Genomic DNA, 24578 nt, shown 5'->3' with positions numbered 1-24578 from the left:
TGAACATGAAGTCATCACATTACAAATTCAGGTTATGCACCACAAATATATGGGCAATTGCTGAAAATGAGGAATGAACCACAGTATTTTTTGTTGTAAAAGCTAGTTATCAAGTCCACATCAACATAATTTCTGTCCCAAGAACCCAGTAGTTCTGTTTTTTAAACAAGTACCAGACTAAAATTTCACATGCAAAATTCACTTCCCTAACTGTCACATAACAACTGGGAAAATGTTATTGCTATGCATTTGCAGCACATAGGAGTAGAGATGGGCAACAGTCTTTACCAGGTGTGATGAACAGGTTGGGATATATTCCAGCCATAGTGTTGGGCATCTTTAAGGGCACTCCCTAAAAGGGCTGCTTGATGCATAAGCTTTTTAGGAATGCAGCCAACATTCACACAAGTTCCACCAAGTCCCCACGTGGTTCCTTGGAAAAAAAAAAAAAAAAGAAAAAGTAAATACATCAGTTTAGTGTAACAATGCAGTTGGGTACATGTGAGGTAAAAAGTTCCGTAAGACACAGTTTGCTGTTTCCTACAGATCAGTTTCTAATTTTCTTCATGCTCATTTGTTTGATACAAACCATCTCTGTATATTTTTCTTCTAAAATTCAAACTATCTTAAGATTTTTCTCAGAGCTCAGAAGATTCAGTAACTAAATACGTTTGCAGATCTTATTTTATGCATGGTACATGAGGAGCCTGAACATGACATAATTTGTAATTTTTAGAAATTGTAAATAACATTTTGACAGAGGGAATATTCTCACTTTAAAGTCTAAAGTCTACTATAAATGGTGGCATCAAGCACTGCTAACAAGCTTAATGTGCAGGGGAACAGGCACAGCTGGTTCATCTTAGAGAGAAGGAGCCATGGCACAAGCTGGGCTTAAGGACTTTTGCTCCAAGCACAGCAAGCAGTGTGGCTTTAGGCACTGCTGTCTTGAGCAACCTGCTCACCTGAGCAACTGAATCATATGCATTTCCAATTATTCCCCTGGTATTTCTCTGCCATACCTTGTAGGGAAGGTTCAACATAATCCAGAACAGCCACTTTTCTTCCAAACTGAGCAGCTTTAAACAAAGAAGCAAAGTAAGGTATTTAGAGGAAGGAGAAATACACAAACATTTTTAGTAGCACAGATACAGATAAAATACAGGAGATGACAGCTGGTGTTTTTTCCTGTCTAACTCAAGATACCAGACCAGGGACCCAACCTGCCTATGTCATCAGCAAATTCTCTGGAAGATGCTTAATAACCCAGACTGGGGCCTCCAGCTTCCACTGACCCTAAAAATGCAATTTGACCTCAAATGAGATGTTTAAGAACACTGTGGGTTGTCAAACATGTTACCCTGAGATACAAAGGGGCAAGGCTCTCTACAGCAGTTAGTTCTTGGAAACAGTCAGTCTGAATGGTATTTAAAAAAATACAGTATCTATGGAGGTACTCTGAATACTTTTACAACAGCGAAATGAAAGCTTATTAGTTTTTCCTGTAACAAAAGTAGAAATATTTTTTAAAAGGTTAAGAGGAAAACCAAACAAGATCCCATCACCTGAGGGTGTGAATCAAATTTCAGATTAACCGTATGGAACAAAGTTAATGATTAATGTGCTGGAGCATACGATGCTTCTTAAAATGCTTCAAGATTATCAGTAACACTTCCCTTAGTTTCCTTATACCCCACTGAAGTTAACCCAAAACTTCTATTAGTTATTTATGCATACAAACCTTCCTTTGCACAAGCAAGGCCTCCAGACCCTCCGCCAATGACCAGAAGATCATACTCATTCTTTCCTGTGAAGACGACGTGAAAAAAAGAAGAAACAGACCAGGAAGATGGGAGAGGTATGTAAGGACAGTATCCGAGTACACCTATTTTTACAATTGATTATTGCTGATTTGGGTTTTCCTCACTTTACTCTAGCCCTGTGGTTTATTCATTAAGCTATCTACTCTGATTTTGTAAATTAAATAAAGCACTGCAAACGAAGTGAGAAAATAGATTAAATTTTTGCACAGTCCTGGAGGCTCATAATTAATGCAACTGAGATCCAGTACAGGTCTTTGTCTCGGCATTGCAGCAGCAAGTTCCACACAGATATTTTTACGCGGGATCATCCTCTCGGACTCAAAGCTTTGTATGCCGCGTGTGCCTTGCCGGGGCGTGGGGTGCGCTCAGAGGGAAGCTGGCCCCTGCTGCCACCTCGGCCTCAGCACAGACCGGCCCCGGCACAGACCGGCCCCGGCTCCCGGCGCGGTGTGAGGCAGCGGGAGCAGCCGCAGGTGAGCGATGACTCCTTCTAGTGAGGGCACAGGGTCGCTGCTGCTTTCGGAGCTGTCACGGGCAAGGCGGGCACCGAGCCCACGCAGCATCCGAGCCCGAGCTGGGGAGGCTTTGCCTGGCAGCGCCGAGCGGGCTGGGAGGGCCGCTACCCCTTGGCCCTAATTGCGCACCAAAGGTTTGGCTGCCCCTGGGGCAGCTTCAGCCCCGCTGCGGAGCCCCAACCCCGCTGCACCGTCCCCTGAACCCAGGGCTCCCTCAGCGCCCAGGATGGGCTCCGCAGGAGCACCGGGCACAGCGGTGGCTGCCAGAGCCCTCACGGACGGAGGCGGCCGCCACCCGCCCCGCCTCGGGGTAGAGCGGAGAGGAGGCCCGGTCCCCACAGCAGCCGCTCGAGTCCGGCATCTGCGGGTTGTGGGAAAGGCTCGGGGGACCTTCCCCGGGAGTTGTGGGCGTCGGAAAGCGCGGGCAGTCGCTTCCCACGGGGAGCGACGAAGGCGCGGCCGCTGCCGGGCCCGAGCCCCGCGGGTACCGCGTACCTGAGAGCGCTCGAAGCGTACGGCACAGCCCCGACGCTGCCGGGGGACGCGGCCGCCGCCACAGCGCCGCCATGCTGTACGGCACAGGGCCCCGCGCCCGCCAGGACCCTGCGGGGTGGCCGCGCAGCGCCTGAGCGGAGGGGCCCCGTGGGGTCCGCGCGGGAGCCGCCTGAGGGGAGCGCTCGGCGCCCAGTCCTCACGGGGCTGGAGGAGGCGGGCACAGGCTCTGGTGAATCGCACACAGCGGCACAGAATCATTAGGGTTGGAAGACCTCCTGAACAAAGCAGGGCCACTTAGAGCGGGTGGAATGGTGGTTTGGAATGTCTCCAGAGAGGAAGACAGCACGACCTCCCTGGGCAGCTGTTCCAGTGCTCTGCCACCGCCAACATAAAGCTCTTCCTCATTCAGAGCTGCTGGCGTGGCCCTCACAGAAGCTCGGTACTCACCCTGCCTGCTGCTGTAGGTAGTGGGTGAGACGTTAAATACCGTCACAGCCAAACCAGAGTTTGGGACAAGAGAATCAGATGCCGTTTCTACAGAAAATAAGGTTTTATGTAGTCGTGGTTCAGGCTCTGGAGCGGGGGCCGCGCTCACAAGGGGGCAGCATCCAACCATTTTGTTTCAGAAGACATTAATCCTCTGGGCCACAGCTGAGGTGAAGTGGCAGGAAATTAAAATACTCGAAAGAAAATTTTAGAGAATTCAGTTCACCTCCAGTGTAGTTATTTTTGTTCACCTCGTTAATGTTTGAAAATACATGAAACAGGAATTACTGTCACTTTGGTAAGTGGATTGATGACTTTTTTTCCAGCATCATTACTATTAAGCTCCCCCCACACCCCCAAATACAAAAAAAAAAAAAGGCAAACCCCCTGTTATCACTGGAAATACTATTACTCACTGCAACAGCAGTAGAAAGAAATGCCTAGAGCATACTAAGAGGCCTTTGAATTAAAGAAACCTCGAGTATATTCAGATATAATCTTTTATGCTTTTCAAGGTACATGCATGCAAAGTTGTTTCTGCTTTTCATGTTAGCCACTATTCTGAGTTGGATCAGGCAGTGCTGAGCATGTGCTCTTCTCACAGATTTTGTTCAGACATGTAGGATCAAGGGTAGAATTAACTCTCCCCAAACACAAAACAAGTTTATGTGAGGAGACGTCCCTGCAGCATTTTGGTGTTCTGCTAATAAGGAAAGGCCTTAAATGTGGCAAAGCTAAATGAAACTAAATTGAACCAAATGAAAGGAAGGTGGGGGTCAGTTTCTTCTGCTGTGTTTCAAGTGAAAGGATGAATGAGAATGAGAGGAAATGACTTTGAAATGCTAAGGGAGGTTCATATTAGAAAATACAGCTGGTGTGACTGTGTGATGCTGGGGTGTCCCCAGCCCCGTGGCTGTATCCCACAGCTCGGGATAAAGCACAGTGCCAGTTTGTCAGGCTTTCCCATCACGACTGCCAGCTTCAGAAGAAAGTCCAGTCTGTGCTGTGCCATTCCACTTTCTCTTGCTCATTCTCACAGGCTTGATCCTTGAGAGTGATAGAGACAAACAGCAGCAACGACAAGTGGGTTGTGCTGATGGTGACAGTATCAGTAAGAGCAGCAGCCCCTGGTATTTCCTTCTGTCAGCACTGAGCAGGTGTGTCTGTGCTGCACTTCAAAGCTCTTTTACCGCAGACAGATACTGGTTATCAAAAGTGGTTTTTACTGTATCTTTGGCTCAGCTCATATGGCTTTCTACTCTTAATTCTTTTGTGGTTAGCATTATGTTGATTAGATAATTAGTGATACACATTTTTATATATATATTATATCTTAATTCCTTTTAAGAAAACAAGTATTAAGTCCTTTAGCAGCAAATAAGGAATCATTTAGATAAAGCCTTGTGTATGCAGTGAAAGCATATACTTCCAAAACTGAGATTAAAAAAACTTCTTCCAATATAGCTTTCAGACTTAACATCATATTTCCACTGAATTTTGTCAGTTGTAGCTAGTCATATTTAAAGTCATAAATTAACTTATACATTAGTTGTGGTTTGGTTTATTTCCAGGGGGAAATGTTTATTCAATATACTTTAAAAAATGTGGTATTAAAAGGATAAAGGAGACACTCTGTATCGGAAACGTACATAAATCCATTCAGCAGGAAAAGGTGCTTTGTAAGTTGTGAATTGGTTTTGCTAGCAGGCAAACTCTCTCCTTTTGAATTTATTGTAAAGACAGCTTGCAATTCTGTATGTTGTTTCCTTTGTAGGAAATACATTTTATTACGTTTATCAAGGGCTTAGTTAAATTCTCCCTCATGAAGATGACCAAGACCAAATACTTTTTCTACCAAACCTTTTAGAAATTTTGACTTTTCAAGCACATCTTCTTTGTCTTTCCTGTTTTTCTGGTGTAGTTTCCTCCATGTCTTACATTCCCAGATCAGCAACCAGGGAGGCTGGGGGGAAGAAGAGAGGTGTCAGGTAGATACTGTCTTTGGAAGTCATCACTTTGTGTCCTTTTTAGTGGGTGGAGTGGGAAATCAGTTCTCTCAGAGGTTGCATTTTGTGGCGTGACTTAATGAATAATTTACAGAAGTGTCAGTGAACGCTGCTGGATCACTGGTTGAACTAAGCTCTCCGCATCAGGTAGGACCTTTTTGTTTCTTACCATCTCTCTCTTTTAAAGATTATTTAAGAGTTATTTTCAGAAATTTGTCTCAGAGTAGGACTCATTCAGAATTTAATCTATGCTGTTTTATTCCTTCCTTCCTTAACATAGATAGAAATTCTGTTCATAGTTTGTCCTGAACAAGTAATTGATTGCAAGTAAGGGGAAAAAAAACCCTGCACAAACAGATTAAGCTTCAAGTAACACAAGTTCTTGGCTTCATTCAAATGCTTCATCACATATTGCCAAAAAACGTGAGGGTAGAAAAGAGAGAAATGTGGTAGACTTAACTGCTTCAAAGTTTTTGTGAGGAGTTATAAAGTCTTTGAAAGCTGAAAGGTTTTTTCCATCTGCCTGATAACCTTTTAAGAAGCACTGTAAACAGTCTAACTGCTTGTATTATCTGTTCAAATTTAGAGTACGACTTTTAGAGTACAACCTTTCTTCTCTTTTAGCTGTTTCCTATTTTAGATAACGCCAGGCAGTTTCCTGATTCAGACATGAGTGGTGTTTCCTTTCCTCAAAATTCCTCTTTTGCGTGTTTCTCAGCAAGAGAGACTAATTTTACTGTGGAAAACAGCAGATTCTCATAAAAGAAAATCCCTCCTGCTATTCTGAAAATGCAAGCTCAAAAGAATTTTTTTCCACTCAGTGTTTCACATGATCTGTGGGGTTTATGATAATGTGCTAGCTCTCCTGTCTCCCTTTGTTTCGGCTTTTAAAAACCAGTCTTTGTCCGGGATTATTAGAAGAAGGGAATGCCATTTGTTGTTATGCCAGGCATGGATTTAGGGGGAAAAGCTCTAGCTCCGTGCTATGCACAGCAAGTGGGAATGGCCCCGCCACGCTGTGTCATGTGATTGCAGCTGGGGGCTCTGTCCAGGAGCAAGTCTGCTCAAGTTTGTGCAGCCAGATCAGAGCTAAAGTGGCAACTGTCAGGGTGAGTCAGCCTGAACCAGCCAGTTATCCTGAGCTGCTGCCATTCATGTGATGTTGCTCCCAGGCTAATACATCCTGGTTCTACACCTTCCCACACATGTGCCCTGTGAATCTAGTACCTCATAGATATTCTGAAGTACCAAACCTGTCTTTTAAGATCTTGGGCCTACTTAAAAATTGTATTACACCAATACATTTGTAGCTGTCTGCAGTTCTCTAACCTGGATGCATTAATATCAGGGCAGATTTTTACTGCCTAGACAAGGGTAAGTCATATGGATAATATATAAATTTATGCACTGTGGAGATGGTTGCATTGTTAGTACATTAGTAAAAACTTGCAAAAATATCCATACTTATATAAGAACATGTGTTGGGCAAACTGGTAAATTAAAGAGAGGCATAAACCAATGTCTATCAGGCTACCAAAGAAACTTCTCTTGGGGAAGAAAATACCCCCATAACATATTACAAGATTTCAACTTTCTATTAACTTGAAAGCAATTTATGGACATTATCACACAGTTTGGTGGCTTAACCAACTGAACCTCCAGCTTTATCTAATTTGCAGTTACTGCCATTTGTTGGGAACAACGGGAAACAAGCACATCCGATGATGATCAGCAAGTCTCAATTTATTGATCAGAAGGCTACAGTTATATAGACACGATAATAAGGCTCATACATATTGCAAAAGCTAAGCTCATCATTGGTTTTGTGCTCTGGCCTTGCTAAAAGTCATCCCCACACATATTGCTACATACTCTGGATGGCTGGGGTCTCTCCACCGTAACAGCTAGTTCTTGTTTTGACAAAAGCTAATTCTTATTTTGACACCCCGTGATTGCCTTGCTCCTTGCTCAAAGGCACAATGTTCTTGCCCAAGGCCTTATTTCCTGACTAGTGGAATCTCATCATGTCCTTTCTCATGTAGCCAATCCTCCACAAAACTCTCCACAGCCATTCACTATTTTTACTTATGTAATGAAATGTGTAGACAGCAGCAAGGGTTACTTGCAGGCATAGCTTTTATCACACAAGTAAACAGCTGTGGGCAGGCAGAAGTTTGCTCCTCCCATGCTTGAGCCTGAAGAATATAATTCAGCTCCAAGTTAGAAGACTTTTATAAGTGTTGTTATGGGCTGTTGCTCAATCTAGGAAGTCTTGGCACTAAATTATGCTGCTAAGCAGAAGCTGGGCTGACACCACCCACAACTAGCTGTAGTTAATTGCAAGAACTTCTCCAAAGAGCAGCTGTATACTTAAACAAGGTCAGTGCTTAGAGTAAGTTTTACTGTTTTAAAGTCTTTTCTCCACAGCCCAGAAGTAAAAAAAAAAAAAAAATCTCTGCTAATTTGAACTGTGGGAGGCATCAGGGATCGTGCTGACACAACCAGCTTTTGACCAGAAAGGAAATTACTGCCAGTGAAGCTAGACTGCAGTATTGCTTACTTCATTCTTTGTTGTGCTTGGTGTCTGGATTATAAGAAAATATTTGTAGAGCTAAAGCTCTGTTATATATGGAAGGGATAGTTCAAAGTTATTCTTATTGACACTGGGGACTGTGCTATATTGCAGGGTCTTAGTTATGTTTTGCTTTAGAGCTACTAGAAACACTTCAATCTTCACTCACCTACTTTTCCCCACAATTCTTTATTCAATTAATCTGCTTAAAATTTTTGGTTTTCTCTTGTCATGCTCTTAGGTGGTCCCTAATTCTTTCAAGGACCTCCCCTACACTTGACAAAGCCTGAAGTTCTCAGAACTTCAGCTCCTTTTTCTGCCACATTTGGTACATTCTTTAAGTCTTTAAAAAGTTTCTAGGCTTGAGCTTGAAACACTTTCTGACTAGGTCTGAGTTTTGCAGTGAAAATGCAGGAGAGAACTATTACCATATTGTGTTTGGTTTTTCTGTTTTTGTTCTTTCTTCGATGGTGCAATTTAATTGCAGCTGGATTATACTGTTCCCACCTCGAAGGAAACAGTGTAGATAGATAAGCTGAGAAGGTGGTTTGTCAGAATAAGCCACCTCTTTTATCTTAGAGCTGTTTGTAGCACAATGTTTTTCCAACTAGAAGCCACAGAAATTCAAACGTGCTATTTATAATATATTGATTGCAGCTCCTCCTGTAGTTGCTATTAAGCCATTTGCTGTCCATACCTCGCCTGCCTCCAGCAGCACTCTATATTTAACCCGCATGCCTAGGTCTCGTTCCTACCAATTCTGCTCTGGCTGTAGCATGCCACGTCTGAGCTGAAGAAAGAATTAAAATCCCTTGGGCCAAATTCGTTCCTGAAGTTGCTTGATTGAACACATTGCATTTACACTGAGCACAGATTTGGCTCATACCTGACTTTGTCAGCATTCACTGTGCTGTAACTAAGTAACAAGAGCACTGTCGTTAGGGGACAGATGAATAGCTTTCTCTACGGTTATTAGAGCACCGAGCACCTTTAAGGAGTGCAGAATCAGTGAAAGGAGGAGTTGGAGAAAAGGACACCGCTCCTTTTAGAGTCTGTGTAACAGAACTGATAAGCTATTCCTGTGATGTGATCGAATGTGACTGACTACTGCAGGCTCTTGGACTCTTATTCTGTAAAATCCACAGGAAAGCAGCACAGGAAAAGATCGGAGGGAACAGCTTCTGCTATACTAAGAAAGGTACATGTTTATGTTTTCTTATTTGTCAGGCTCGACATGATGTGTTGTCTTAGATAATGTCACTATTTTAAACAGTGGTGCTTATGAAAGAAGTGGTGTTTTCCACATTCTGACTGGACTCATTGTCAAGAAGCCAGTCCGTGGGCAGCAACAGCTTTCACAGAGAAAGAGTAGGACATATTTGTGTGTAATGCATTTGTACTGTATTGTAAATCTTGACAGCTGAAAGAACTGAGATGAGATAACCCTGACTAAATTGAAAATTTAATTTATGGCTATAAGTATGCTGGAATTTTGTATTCATTTGTATTCAAGAAAAAGCTGAATACAAGTCAAGCTTCAGTTCAGTCACATTTGGCTGAATAGCTGCTTTTATAAGTGTTTTGCTGCAGATGTATTTTATGGAGGTTTTAATTCTCAAGAGGGAGTTCTGCTAGTGTAAAATATCTCTGAAAAAGAGACAAAAAAGTGCGTACTTTTACTTTTGTATTTTACAAAATGTACTTTTGTATTTTAGTACTTTTGTTGGCCCTGTTGGTGCTTATAGAGTATCCTTCTGAAGCCCATAATTGATATTTTTTACTTTCTGTCCTTTACAAACAAACTCAGATTTTCCAATACTGCCAACCACGTCATACTGATGAACTCTGTAAACAACCTTTACTTCGTCTCTGCACTTCTACTTACTCAGTCATGGACTTCTCCAGCAAAGCCCTCAGGTTCAGAACCACATGCATTTGCACAGCTTTGCAGTATTGAAATACGGCAGAAAAACTTCCTGATTTACAGCTTTAGTTTCCATTAATGAAAAAAGAATTTGGTCACATTAACAGTGCAAGCAACTTACTTGTCACTCAAGTTCAGCAATATTTCTCAGCACTCTGGTACCCAGTTTACATCTGCCAGTCTCATACTGTTGTCTTTCAGCATTCCTTCAGGATCACTGGAATTAAAAGTGACTGGAAATTTTTTGAAAAAACATAATTTTGGCCGCAGTCCTTGAAAACAGATCTTAATGTGTGAGGCTATTGTAAAGCTCTCTCAGAAAGCAATTTCTAGCCAGAGACCCTCTATGCCCTCTCCAGGCACTTTTCTGGGGAGAGCTTTCACTCAGGATTTGAAACCAATCCCTACCGTGCTCTATCTCAGGCTCCCCCTTCCCACACAGTGTTTGGTTACCTGCTGTGCTGTGGTGAATCCCATCTTGCCTGGCGTGTTAGAGTTGTTAGTTTTCATAGAAATAACTCATCATTTCAGCAGAGATTTCCTTCCTAATCCTTCAGATCCCTCAGTGGGTGTCCTCGCTACCAAGTTTCAGTTGTGCACTCCGCCCAGCTTGAAGAGCACCCTGTGGACAGCAGAAAGCTGTGCTGGGAGAAAGACAGATTTACAGTAGATTAGCTGGTAGCCTTGGAAGCAGGGCAGGAGCATGCAGCAGGGATTTGGGACACTAAGGATTCAGCCCTGTGATATAAGGAAGAGACTGTGAAGTAAGTCTGTCCTGACGACAATTATTCATTTTGGTCTTTCCTCTTCCAGCTCTTTCTCCCTACCTGTATTTGGGCCAAAGTCATTCAATAAGAGCTCGATTTTACCTCCTGGGGAATATGAAAATCTCAGCTTAGAAAACTTTTCACAGACCAGCTCCTAGTGTGCTGTCAGGGCAGAGCACTTTCTGCTTTTATCAGTCCACTGCCTCCCTGGTAGGATTTGTACAGTTCTGCTGAGCCACCCTAACCACTGGTTTTAAACACTGGTACAAATAGTACAAATACATCTGGGAGTGCTCCAGTAGGATTAAGGACTATCAGAAACAAGCATTTCCTGGGGTGCCTGAAAGGGTCTTATTCCTGAAAAGCTGTATTTGCTTAAGGCCTGGTAAAGTGAATTTCTTATCCTTGAAGAATTCTCTCACCTCATACTCTGGCTTTAGTAATGCAGTGTGTTCACTAGGTCAGTCTGGATTAGATTGCTGCAAATTCCCATGGACCTGCTTGTTGGATGGAGATGAGGCCTCTCTGTGTGGCCAGTTCATTCTAAACACTGCACTTCTTTATGGGGCACAAAACCATTATATAAACCTTCTGCTTTGGGTAATAGCACTGAATACCATCTAGAGAATGGCTACTGGGAAGGGAGTTTTAAGTGGGTAGCAATTATCCTAATTGAAATCGATGTGGGGAGAATGGATTTAAACACCCTTATGAAGCTTATTTGATGGGACTCTTAAGTAGGCAATAGGCACTTTTCTGTTCTTTTCCTTTCATTCAGGAAGAAGAAACTTGTATTTGTTTTCGTTCAAACTGAGAAGAGGGAAGAAGACAAGACAAAAGGCTATGGGGGCAGAAAATAATCATCAGAACTTTGCATTTATAGAAGACAAAAATTTTTGTATTCATGGCAGTGAAGCTAAATTATAGTAATTAAAAAAAAAACCTGAGAGTAAAATCTAGATTTCAGGCAAGAAATAGTAAAAAATTATATAAAGTCTGTTCAGATTGCTTTCATGATGTCAGTGGAAAATTTGAATGTCAAACTCCCAGACAAAGTTTCCATTGAATTACAAGCTATTCACATTTGGCAATATGATGATGATAATGATTCTTCACAGAACAGTTGCACTCACTTGAAAATACATAAACAGTAACGAAAGAATAGAAGGTAAAAAGATATTTTTTGACCTTTAAATGTACTAAATTACGATGCTGTTGAATTGTGTTGCCTACAGCAACAGGATACAATACGTTTGGCAGAAGTTAGTTTAGACTTTCTGACCAAAACACTGCCTTTCTTGCTCTGGGAAAACATCAAGAAAAACAAAATACCACAAAAGAGAGATTGCCTCATTCGAGACAGCATAGAACTAAGAGTCAGAAACACCAGTCCCAGCACAGCACAGATCTCTGGCCTAGTGCAGGACATTGTTAAAACATGTGTAGAAATGTGCTGACTCTTCTGCATTGTTTTCACAATGTTTGTGAGGCATTAGCTGTTTATGAACAGCTAATATATCCTTACTAGTGTGCAAATCCTCTGCATCCTTCAGTGCATCAGTGTCTAAAGGCATAATTTCAGCAGAAGCTGAAAAAGGTTGAATGATATAAACTTATCAAGTGCTTCCCCATTCACCAGGTTATGTGAGTTAATAAAGTCAAAATTAGATTCTAAACCCTTTAGCACCAGAATGCTAAAGTACTGTCTGGATGCGTGGAGACTTGTAATGAACTCTCAACCAACCAGTACTTGGCAGTTAGATTAAATGCATGAAAAATTATAGCGAGACTGGATGTACCATCCTTCCTCAAAGGCCTGAATTGTCAGCTGGCTGAAAGCCCTTTAGGAAAGCATTTAAAGCACTGCTTGTCTCCACATTTTCCCAGTTGTTCATAAACTCAAGAATAATAATGTCACATAGGCATTTGCTGTGCAGACAAAACTACTTTGCCTTTCCTCAGGTGTTATCCATACATTCATAGCAGGGACTTTTCTGAAAAAGATTAATTCAGCTTTACAATGCCTTGACAGTTTACACACATAACAGTAACTTTAACTCTTGTGGCAACGCAGAGGAAGATAAGATAGCTCATCCAAGACCCGAGCAGAAAAACGTTGCCAAAATGAGACTCATAGCAAGTCCCTTGGCTCAGGGTCACAAAGTTCATTCTCATTCCAGCCCTGGAGAGCAGCAGACAACTGTTTGTCTTTGTACAAAAGGGTGGGGTTTTTTGGGATAATGTTTAAGACTTAATTTCCAGTACAAAGCAAAGCAGTATCAGTTTATCCAAGCTAAAACTGTAATGAGAGGCTCTGTAATTAGACTTAGAAGGATTCATCTTGATTAGAAAAATGTTCTATCCAGCAGTTTTCCACCTCACAAGTATTTCAGTATCTGTCATCTCTTATTTTTGCATCTTAGGAAATTACTCAAAATGTAGTCAACTGAGCTTCAGAATAGTTAAATAGTCAAATTTGATACTTTAATCCACTGAGTGTGAATCTCACTAGGGTGTATGCTTTTGTTAAAACTTAGACCATTTAAAGATGCTTACTTTCACATGCTTATTTTTCTTCTCAGTAAACATCAGCTTTTTGCAGAGGGATGTTGGTTTGGAATCAGAGAAACAGTTGCAATCAGTAGTTTACATCACATTTCCATACACCTTCCTCTAACAGTGTCATGAAATCTTTGTACAGTTTTTATGAAACACTGAAAAAGATCTCACTTCAATCTGGTTACTCAGACTTACCTTAAAAATTGATGTTACCAATTGTTCTAATCCTTATTTTTCACATCAGGGAATTCTAAGAGCAATTATTTTTTAGCAGAGGTTGGAAAAATGTACCAGAATAATTGATAAATAGCATTACTGAAAAATCCTTACTGTAACTTTTGGTGAAATGGCCAGAATCAGCTGCATGAAAATAAAGAACAGGATGTATTGGTTTGGGCTCCACCACATGGGCATTTTTATGATTTTAGAAAAGCTGAAGATCACATGATAGTAAGGGGATATTGAATCCCCTAACTTAACATCTGTTGGCATAATAGCAGATCCCTAAGTCTGAGCTAGTCTCTTGATGTTTCTTTCATAGCCATTGGAATGACTTAGGTGTTTCATCTCCACAGGCAGGTAAGTTGGGGCAGCAAATTTCCCACAATTTGTGTCTGCTTCTCTCTTTGAAAATGTCTTTTTAAATCTCTAAGCTGAAACAGAGGTACTCCCATTCAAATGCTGATTGTTTGATTATGGTGTGCATCAGGGGGAAAACTGCTGAGCTGCATTATCAAGTTATGATTTGGTCTTATGAAACCTGCCAAAATGAGTAAGATTAGATGCATAAGAAAATAACTCAGTGCTTTAGAAAGACTCATCAGTAGTTTGACGGGTTTGGACATGAAATTTTAATATGTTTTCTTTTAAACTCTGTCTTCTCAAAAACAGATGTACTGATATGTGTTATTCATTCTTTCCCATAATGTTGTCCCTCCAGTTTTCTGTTTATTCCCTTGCTAGATTTTTCATTTGCCTACTATTTTCCACTTCAAATTTTAGCTTTCAAAGAGAAGGCTCCTTTTATTATGGTGTTTCTAAAGCACAGAAGAGGTTGCAGTGCTAACCTGTGTATTTGGAACCTCAGTATAAGCATTAAATACTAAGAGTGGCTGCCTTGTAATAAGTGGTTATGGGAAACTTGACTGTATGCAAGTTCAGTTTTATTGCATACTTAATGAATCTCATGAATCCACATTAAAGCTAAAATTACTGTTGCATTTTCTAAAGCTGTCATAACATGACTGTCTCCTAGGTAGTGGTATTTTTAAATTGGTTGAATTACACACTTAATTTTCATATCAAATATTTTCCAGCTAAGAATATGAAAGCAATTACCTATTTTGGTACAGATCTTTTTTCCCTCTGGGTGCATGACCATCACCAATGTCTCTTGCTCTTGGCAGACTGCCTTTACAGTCTACTGCTGTCAGTAAATTTATTTTCACGCCTAAGAAGACAGAAATTAAGAGGGACAAACTTTGAAAAAAAACTGTATTAAAAAAAAAAAGAGAGAAGAAAACCAAGATGTGTCTGTTTCTCTCTTTTTAGAAGGTACCTTCTCTGGAAAGTGGTTTTCAGGATAATTGCCTCCTGAAAGAGCTCTGCTAAGGACAACCCATAGTGCCAGTTTATGAGGGTGCTGGGGTGTTAAACAGAAATATTAATAATAAAAAAACAGTAGTTGAAAAACATTCCTTGATACCTCAGAAATAAGTGAACTCATCTAGGAATGGAAAAATCAGCATGTACTCTGTAGGTTGTTTCTACCTGTGAGCAAACTCTGGGGAGGCAGGTGGGCTCTGCTCTTACGTGTGGTACCTCTTATGTGTGGTAGCATTCATGTGGGATTCAAGTGCAAAGATCTGAGGTACTGTAAAAAATAGATGCCTCTGAGTATTTGATTCAGACAGTCTGAAAAAGAAATCTCAGCATTCCTGCAGGACAGGAAGGGGGGCCGAGTTCACCTATAGAGGTTTTCTCTCCCTGTTTTGAGAAATCTCATTAAATGGTCTCGTATCAATGCTAAGAAATAAAGGAAGAAAGCTGTTCCCTCAAAAATACACTGCTTTGTTCATCCTGCTCCTCCCATCCACTCCTGTTGTCTGACAGATCTTTGAAGGGCAGCCCCAAACATGCCAGCAGGATCTCATAGTGCTGAAGCAACAGCCTGTGGCAAGGTCTGCTCAGACAGTGCCCAAGTATCCATTGTACGCAGAGGATTATGTGTGGCAGTGGTCTGCAGTAATTCTGAGTGCCAGCAGTCTTCAGTCCTGTGGCTGGACTGCAGGCACTGAGCGAGTCACGGGTGTGCAGGGGCACAGGTTCACATGTCCAGAGGCAGGAAGGTTACAGACCTTAGAGAAGTGTTTTCTGGGGTCCATCCATTCACTGGGGTTCAGAATAATTCTCTCTCACCTGTGTCAGTAATCCAAATCCATCAACAAAGACTATACAATCAACTAAGCCACGAAAGTCAAGTGAAGCTAGTGAGGTATTTTATGTTAAACTAATGATCTTTTCGCAGCCCTATTGAAGTTCTCAGTTGACAGATAATGTCAAACATTTTCATGTAGAAAAACTAAAAAAAAACCTGTCTGAAAGGTGCAGGACAATTGGGCCTGGTCAGTAGAACTACTACTGCAGAGGGGGAATGAAGAAAAATTGACATCCATTCATGATCCTTTTGGAGTAATGAAGCAGACTCTTATTAGCTAGGAAAAAATATATAGAAGGTCCAAGAAGCAAGATTTTCATGTGCTAATGATGCTGGCAGGCTCTGAAGCAAAACGTCTCAGGTCAGACTTTGCAAGAAAAGCATTAAGGCTAACTGTTAACATTGGTGACTGCTTAAAAGCAAAAGAAATAGACTTTTGACAGCTCCAAACAAATCATACTTGCTCTGCAACTAAGATAAGAGGATGGGTGAACAAAATCAGCTGTACTGTATCTTGAGCATATCTCCATGGAAACTCAGTCATCCTCTGAAGTCAAAATGTGTTCTGCATGATGATTCAAAATTTAAATGGAGGGATAGATTTTCTCCATGTATATATGCCAAGTGCCTATACAGAATGAAGGTCAGACCATCCATAAAAATTAGGCTTTTTCTGGGACAATATTTGGGGAAACAAAAAAGAGAAGCAAGAACAAGTAGGAAGAGATTTGGAGGAATGTTGTTATCTCCTAGAATATGATAATCCCTTTGTCATTGGTCTTGGGTAGCCTAGGCAAAATTTTTCAGGATGTTGTAGCTCCTATTGGAACTAGAACAGATTTGATGCTGGAAGCTCCTTGTGCAGTGGCATGCTTGGAGCCAGGAGTGAGCAGCTGTGTGGGGGAAGGGACCAGAGCATTAAATAAAGCTACTTGTTGACTGCCTGTAAAATTGGCTTCTAAAGGAAGTGCTACAGAGCACCATCCGTTACCATCAGTGACACAGAGCCTTTTACAGCTACTCTAGACACAATCATTATTAAACTCTGTGTGTTCCTCTTCAGTACAGTTGGTTGTTTGTTGGTTGTGGTTATTTAGCTCAATATTTACAAAAAGGACAGCCCTCTCCTGTGCCACCTTAACCCTGGGCTGTTTTTCCTTTTTCTTCCAGATGCTGGAGAGCTCTTCGGTCCCTTTGTTCATTGTCTTCATCCTGCTTCTCATTTTGCTGATCATTGTGTTGCTCATCAGGAAAAATGGCACTGCTGCCCTTATCTGGAATGAAATAATCCGGGAGAAAGTAACCAATTTCATCATGAATCAGAGCAAAGAACAGAGGATTTTAAATTTTGTGCTGCAGAATGCAGTCCGAGGAGACCCCTGTAGTGTGGTGGACACTATAGATAAATACTGCTCCCAGAAAGAGTGGGCCATGAATGTGGGCAATGAGAAAGGTAATTGCAGCAGGGGTCAGCATCTGAAAAAATCCTTCAAGACTAGCACAGTACAGGACATCTGATTGTATTCACATGGCAACTTCCATGTGCTGCTGCTGCAAAAACCCCAACCCCCACAGCCTTGTGGTCAGCAGAGCAGTTCTGTCAACAGTGGTGCCTGCATGTGCAGATGTTTTTGAGGAGGGGAATCCAGTGACATCCAGAAAGTCACAGCACCAGATGTGGGTTTCTGTGTTGTGCACATTACAAGTGTGTAAGCAGAGCAACTGATGGGAAAAATCTAGGATTGCATTATACCTCACTTTATACACAGAATGCCTTTAAGGCATAATTCATTATGTTTAATACTTTCAGATCCTTAACAATAAGATAGCAAATTGAAAAAAACCCCAAAATTATGCTTAACTATATGAATTTTGTGTCTGCAAGCATAAATTACAAGTTTCTATTGAAGGGAAGAATCCAATCCATGTCATACAGTACACGTCAGGGCATTATTGCTATTTAGCAAGTAAATCATCTTGTTCTAGTCTCCTAAAGAAAAATATGGGAACAAAAACTTTTTTTCATAGCTGCAGGAAAGAAGCAATCTTTTCAAAAAACTATAATGGCAAAATGTTAGTATGTTCCCTTATGAATTGGAAACAAAAGTACCTCTTGCTGGGAAATTTCTGGGGAAATTTGCTTAGTCTGGGATTAACATAGCTAATGAAACACAACTGTAAGCATTGTAATAAAAATGCTCTTCTGACATGGGTACAGTTTATGGAAGTAGCTCCTCAGCATACCTGGCTGGGGTGCTTAGGGCAGAAGAACAGTGGGTCATGGCTGCCTAAGAATACCTAAAGTTCTAAAACTTTGAACATTTGTGATTAAATTCTTAATAATTTCACTGTAGTTTTGCTCTGATGGCCTTTCCTCAGATAAGAGCCATTAAAGCCAGTGCATTTTTAGTCCCTGAGATTTCAAGAGCAATTACGTGGCCTCAAGATGCCTCATCATCATACTCATAAATAACACCCAGAAAAATATCCCTTAATAACCATAGATTAGCATAAAATCCCTTCCACCACTTTTTGAGCTTAGTTATCTAGATTCTAGCCATACAAATAAGAGGAAATTTCTCACAAATAAATCCTTTTCTTCAGAAGGGCTGAATATAGTACACTGTCACTTCTTTTTGGGAACATTTTCTGTTGTTAACAATTGACTAATGTATTCCATCCCCCAAATTCATGCAGTGAAACCAAATATTTTGCAACTTTGTAAGTAGACTTTTCTTTTTTTCCTTTAAAGATGAGTATTTAGAATAATAAATTTTATATCAGACTACAGCATGTAACATTAGCAACAAACATGAGCACTCAAAATCCAGGAGTTATATATTTCACAAATACAGCCAGTTTCTGCAGTAAGTTCTTGGAAAAAATGACTGCATTTCCCCCTTCTAACACTATAAATCAGTAAATTCAGGGAATTACATAATTTATATTCAGGGAATATAAGTTAATTCAGGGAATTCCTTACTCAGAAATGCATATATTGTGAAACTAAGATTTCTTTTAGTTGAAAGTTTGCACTTTAAAACTTAAAATGTCCATGATTAACTTGATCACAAGCCAGTTTGCAAAGGATACAGTATATAATTTGATATGAACTCTTAATTTTTCAGTGTCCTGAGCAACTGAGTATATGGATTTTTTAAGTTTCTTGTCACTAACTTGCTGTTCTGTATATGAACCAGTTTGATTTTGTCAAAAGGTAATCTTTTCCCATTTTAATCAGGTAAAATTCTAGACAAGACAGTGGAAGAGGTCAATCCATCGGTGGCCCTGGAGCTGGGAACGTACTGTGGCTACTCAGCAGTGAGGATTTCTCGGCTGCTGAAGGCTGGAGCTCGTCTGCTCACTGTGGAGTTCAACCCAGAATTTGCTGCTATAGCTAAACAGATGATTGAGTTTGCTGGAGTACAAGATAAGGTAAATACCATTTTGTCTGTAACCACTACAGCAAAACTGGTTAGATTTTCTTTTTTTTTTTTTCTTGTACCCATGGGCCTTATAAATTTCACCAACTCCATGCTTAGTTACAGTGCCTGACCTCTCACAGCAGGATTTCACTACGTTGCTTTCCAAAAGCCAGAGGAATACTGGGTTTCTCAATAAAAAACTAAAAGGTTCAAATTGGTGTCAAGACTGACTAAAAAAAAATGAACCATAGTCCAATTTGTTACAAAAGCTCACAGGAATCAGTTATATTATGTGTAACAGATTTCAAATGAGAAGTATTTACCCAAATCTAGCTGGTCACACTACCCATACCTAAGTTTTGTGCAGTCAGAGGTGTTTTGACTCTCTATAGCTGGTTGAGATGCAGGTGTTTCCAGTCTATATCCCCCAGCATGGGGGATTCATACCTGAGAAGTGCCTTCTATTCAGCAGACATCTTACTTCAGTGGAGCTGGAAACACTGGAGGAAGTAAGTCCTTTCTAAGAAGGGACCTTCTAATGTGTTTCTTAACTTCTTTTCTTCTTCTGAAGTACTAGTGACATCTAAAACTGCATTTCCCTATCTGATTTAATCTCCTAATGAGCTATGAGTCACAAACCAGACATTTCCTTACCACTTTCTTCCTCCTCTCACAGTATATGGTACTTGCCTAACAAAAATCCACATGCAGCAGCTGCTTTCAGTTTACAAGCAATTACTCCAATAAACCTGTAAGGAAGATGTAACAGCTTCTCTCCTGTCTCTTTCCTTTCCTGGCCATATCAATTTTACATAGTGTAGCCTCCATCTTTATTCTAGCCTAACCTGTTCTCTGCATTTTTTGCTTCCCTTGGACTACAAGACTCAACTGAAATGTAACTAAAAAAAAGGTAAAAAAACCCCACTGTTTTCAACAGGAGATTTCCATGCTTCCAGTAAAGACACACATTATACAACAAAAACAACAGGTCACTTTTTCTGTTGTTAATTTAAAAACCAACAAAATCCAAAACACCCGAATTCATATTGTAGAACATAACTGAGTTGGTTTGTCAAAAATAAAAAAGTACATTTGACCTAGCCCTACTAAATAATTCAACTGACACAATATTGAACTATACATGATCCCCCTGATGTCTGGCTACAATTTAAAATGAGCTGGGAGCATGTGATTTTTCTTAATGGTTCACAATTTATCTGATGGATTTGTATTTCAGGTAAAACTCCTAGAAGGCCCTTCAGAGGAAATTATTCCCCAGCTGAAAAAAAAATATGAAGTGGATACTCTGGATTTTGTCTTTCTGGACCACTGGAAAGACAGATACACACCAGACACCATCCTGCTTCAGGTCAGTTTGAACAATTCCAGTCTTAAAAGTAAAGTAGCAAATACCTTCATGTCTGTGAGGCCTCTGTTCTTTAAGAGGGACCTCATCTGATATAAAATGCAGACTGGCAGCCAAAATAGCAGCCTTACAAGAAAAGAGGATTTCAATGACAGGACCCTAAACTTTTGTTAAGGACAACTGCCAGCACGACATAGCTCAGGACTCAGTGAGTACAGCTGAACCATTCTGTTCCCTGAACATACAAGTGTGCAGTAGAAATCCTACTTGGAGGAGTGCATGGCCTGACTTTTACACTCCCTAGGAGTGCCTGCATGGTCACCAACCAGAACACCTGATCCAAAGCCCATCCTGATCCTGGGAGTGGGTGAGACTTGGGACCTGCCTATCCCAGCTCCACCTCTCTAATTTCCTCAGTAGCCCTATTTTCACTTGGGTCTGTGGTTCCAGCAGAGCCTCTTGATGAAATACCATTTTGGTAGCACAAAGTATGACTTGTCTTGGACTCTTTACACTCCAGCTAATTAATTGGCTGCAAAGCAATGTTAAGAAGAGTGCAGACTGCCCTAGCCAGGCACTTCCTAGGGAAATGCTGTCCAACTCTATGTCCAGTCCCAAATGTGGAAAAATTATGCTTATTTCTTCCCAAGCTGCCTTAACCATTACTGTGGGTATTACAAAATAAGCTGGCTGTAACGGCAGTGGCAGAGGACTTCTGGATAGGAAGGTATTTTCAGGTTTTAAATAACTGAGATTGATATCTGACTGATATCTAACTGAGACTGATATCTGTACCTATCAACACAGCACATACAGGTACTCTCCTAACTAATAAAATGTTCTACAACTGCCTGTTTTTGGGAAAGTGCCATTTTCCAATTATTTTCTTCACAAATAAATCCACTGTTTTTCAACCTGCCTCTTAAATTGAGAACCTGCCAAATACTTCCTGATCCCTGCTTGAAGACTACAACACTATTTTCTGACCCAGGACCCCTGTTTTTTTAGTTTTAAGCCCTGTCCTCCAGAAAGCTGTTTGAAAAGGAAATTTGTTTGGGGTTATGAACAGCTAGTATTGAATTTACACAGCAGTAGCTGAAGAAAATGTTCCCTCCCTACAGTTATTTTGTACTCAGAGAATGCTTTCTTTTAAACTGCCTGTGTAAGGATGACTGAGCTCTTCCCACAGTGTATCCTTATCAGAACTCAGCCTTCACAACACAGCCAAAACAAACAGACGGTTTAGTTTCATGGCACTGGTAAGTCTGATGTAACTGTGATACAAAGTTGCAAAAAACTCCTGTAAAATTAAGAGGAGAAAGACAAATAAAAAGTCCTCAGATTTTCTCAGACGTCACAAACTTTCTAAAATGCATTTTCGGCAGGTATTGCAGTATGAATAGTGAATATGAAGTATGAATATATTCAGATGAAATATGTATATATTGGAAGTGGTCCAGACAAAAAAGCCAGACACGAAGAGCATCTGAAATCCCTATGACCAATGGAAAATCCAGTATGTTGTCTCTTGCAGGCTTCTGTAAGCTGTGCAATAGAAACAGACTTGAGGGTATTTGACACGTCTCTAAAAGCATTCCCACTGTGCTGACTGGTGCTCAGTCCCCAGAGGCAAGAGCAGTTAAGCTCAACGGTTTCTGCAGGACACTCATCAACAGAACTGGGAGTGACAAAAAACACCCCATGTTTTGGCTACAGCTACTGCCTGTAACCACAGGATAACAACCAAGCTGATTTAGTTACAGACTTTGTTTTAAAACACCTGGTAAGCCCAGATAAGCAACTTCTAGACAAAAAATACCAGTAAAGATTAAGTTTTTAGGTTTACTGAGCATAAACACTGTACTTGAGGTGACTATTGCAAGTTAGTTATGTCTTGTGGAAATTTCTCAGAGGGATCTTCATTGTGCAAAAACCTTGCTTCATGCCCAGATCCCGAACAGAATGGCAGGAAGTTGTTTAAGATGAAAGGAAAACAAGCACAGAAAATCTTTAATTCTTTTAGTGATTTCAGAGTCTGACTGAGACTGGCCAGAGCAGTACAGTGCTACTCTAAGGTGATGTAAAGAGCTACTACAACAGTTTAATGCCATAATTAAAAAGGTTATAAACATGAGGCATGACAGCCAAAACAAAGCCACCTTATTGATCATGTAGATATAGCTGGAAACAAGCTGAGGAACCAACCACACACTTCCAACTTGATTTGTTATTTCAGAATCAGGATCTCCAATGTTCTACCAATAAACAAAAAAAGTTAGCAAATGACTACAAAGGATCCTAGAGTTACTCAGCTTCTCCCAATCTCTTCAACCTCCCAGATCTGTACCAAAATGGGTTTTTGGATGCAGGCACTTGAATATACCTGGTTAACATGAAAGTACATTACATTCAAACCAATGTCTGCTTAACAGCCACTATGAAGCCATTTCTCTTCTTTCTAGGAATGCAACTTGCTGAGGAAGGGCTCAGTTCTTCTGGCTGACAATGTAATTTTCCCAGGAGCTCCAGATTTCCTTAACTATGTCCGCAAGAACCCCCATTTCCAATGCACTAACTACCCATCTCATCTGGAATATATGCAAGTGGAAGATGCTATGGAGAAGGCTGTGTTTTTGGGATAAAGAGAATAATCAACTTTTGTTTCATATGATGTAAATGCAGAGGTTAATTTGTCCATGCTTTACAGTTTTTTTAATTACTATTATTTTTTATTTTGGAGCCTGTAATTAAAAAGGACCAGTGATGTTTTTAGGCAAGGTAGAAATCAAAATATGGAGTAAGTCAGGTCTGTGCCATTGTTCCACGTTAACGTGGCAAACCCAAGGTGATGCACATTGCCTTGCCTTGACCAACACATCATCAAACAACAGAGTTTGTTATTTTGAGCTCAACTTGAACAACCACAGGTTCAGTTTAGGGTGGAGAAATATACTGCAACTTCCGAAGACTTGTATCCCCCAGCTAAACTCATTAATCATTAACAAGAGTGGGAAAAAAAAAAATCCATGTTGCAAGAAAAGACCATTTCATGTGCTCAGTTTTTGCTGAATTACTAGCACGCCTCTTGATGCAGTGAAGGCTCCTATTGTGAGATCAGATACTTCTTTGCACAGTTACTGAAAAGTTAATCATCTCTATATGAGAGAAAAGAGCACACACTGAAAGAAAACAGACCCATGCAGTGATGAGAAAAACAAAACAGAATTTTGAGAACACAAACAAGTAAAATTATTCTGTCCATGCAGAGGCAGGAAAAACTGAAATAGTAAACAGATTAAAATAAACACAGTAACAGATAACAGAAGTGGCAGACTCTTTCCAAAAGAATATAAAACTACGTAATATTCGACCTTGAGAAAATGCTGTTTATCCCCTCATTATTATGTACATGCTTTTTGGGGGCAGGGCAAGCTGCTTACTCTGAAATGCTGGGTATGTTTAAGAGAATGGGTTTTAGCAGGTGGGCCCTGCATGCCCTGGTTAACCTCAGTGCTGTTACACCATGTGAATAGTGTGGGTTGTCATTGAGGATTCAAGGCCAAATATGAAGTCTCTAACTCACCTGAATGATGCAGAAATCCGGTGGCATTTCCTAGCATGTCCTGCTGTGATTATATAAGGCAGCAACAGTCACGTTTATAAATAAAAAATTAAAAACAACAGAGCAGGGGGATGATTTTCATTTTTTCCAATGAATTCTGTACTGCACATGAGGCTTTCAGACTTGAAACAGCCACAGAAAGATCCAACAGTTGAAAATCAAAGTGAAAATCAAGGTTAACAATTTTTGGTTTTCCCAGTATGAGTTCTTTCAAGCCTGTTAGGAGTTTCTTCCTTGCATAGGCCACCTTAGCACAGTGATCCCTCCCCTGGACTGTGCTGCAGAAAATCCACCTCCAGGACACCATTAAGAAGCAGAGGATCACCAAAAGAAAACTAGAACAGTCTAAGGTGACAGAGTCAGTTTAGAAATGCTCCAAGCAAACCACGGTGACCCAGCCAGCTTGTCAAGTGTGCATTTCACAGGGATAGGAAAAGGCAACACTAACAGAGTTTTCCTGACAAGTTAACTCTGTCATATCGAGAAAGACACAAGATTTCCTGTACTGGGTTAGATTATGCAGAAGCAGTCTCAGGTGACTCTGCCATGCTGTTCTGTGTAGTGCCAACACTGAGTTCTAA

The 24578-nt window shown here is 40.7% G+C and overlaps 2 protein-coding genes and 1 long non-coding RNA gene across 10 annotated transcripts in view; 1 reads left to right on the top strand and 2 right to left on the bottom strand.

Annotated features, from left to right (window-relative positions):
- Positions 1-2927, bottom strand: part of TXNRD2 (thioredoxin reductase 2) — a 32266-nt gene extending 29339 nt beyond the window's left edge. The window contains exons 1-4 of the mRNA XM_014894530.2: positions 2834-2927; positions 1742-1807; positions 1023-1079; positions 289-433 (exon numbers count right to left, since the gene is read on the bottom strand). Coding sequence (XP_014750016.2) covers positions 289-433; positions 1023-1079; positions 1742-1807; positions 2834-2906 — 341 coding nt within the window. The 5' untranslated portion in view covers positions 2907-2927. The remainder of the gene's footprint in view (positions 1-288; positions 434-1022; positions 1080-1741; positions 1808-2833) is intronic.
- Positions 2049-24058, top strand: COMT (catechol-O-methyltransferase). 7 transcript variants are annotated; one of them, XM_088176238.1, is made up of 7 exons: positions 7563-7704; positions 9043-9095; positions 13689-13726; positions 16755-17037; positions 18826-19019; positions 20247-20378; positions 22838-24058. In XM_088176238.1, exons 4-7 carry the CDS (start codon positions 16755-16757, stop codon positions 23015-23017), a joined length of 789 nt encoding a protein of 262 aa, XP_088032364.1. In that variant the 5' UTR covers positions 7563-7704; positions 9043-9095; positions 13689-13726; the 3' UTR covers positions 23018-24058. The 7 variants fall into 7 exon arrangements, with proteins under 7 accessions (XP_088032363.1, XP_014750020.1, XP_014750019.1 ...); XM_088176236.1 differs by lacking the exon at positions 13689-13726 and having other exon boundaries at positions 7558-7704; XM_014894535.2 differs by lacking the exon at positions 9043-9095 and having other exon boundaries at positions 7583-7704.
- Positions 2989-14779, bottom strand: LOC148221642 (uncharacterized). Of its 2 annotated transcripts, none has more exons than XR_015807696.1 (4): positions 14486-14779; positions 10275-10465; positions 9943-10038; positions 2989-5282 (listed from the first exon to the last, which is right to left on the bottom strand). It is a non-coding gene; the product is annotated as an uncharacterized LOC148221642 (long non-coding RNA). The 2 variants fall into 2 exon arrangements; XR_015807697.1 differs by lacking the exon at positions 14486-14779 and adding an exon at positions 10649-10877.
- Positions 24059-24578: the final 520 nt, after the last annotated feature.

The sequence above is a fragment of the Sturnus vulgaris genome, chromosome 19, assembly GCF_052056855.1.
Source record: "Sturnus vulgaris isolate bStuVul1 chromosome 19, bStuVul1.hap1, whole genome shotgun sequence".
Taxonomy (NCBI): domain Eukaryota; kingdom Metazoa; phylum Chordata; class Aves; order Passeriformes; family Sturnidae; genus Sturnus; species Sturnus vulgaris.
This window is presented reverse-complemented; position numbering and strand designations above follow the sequence as displayed.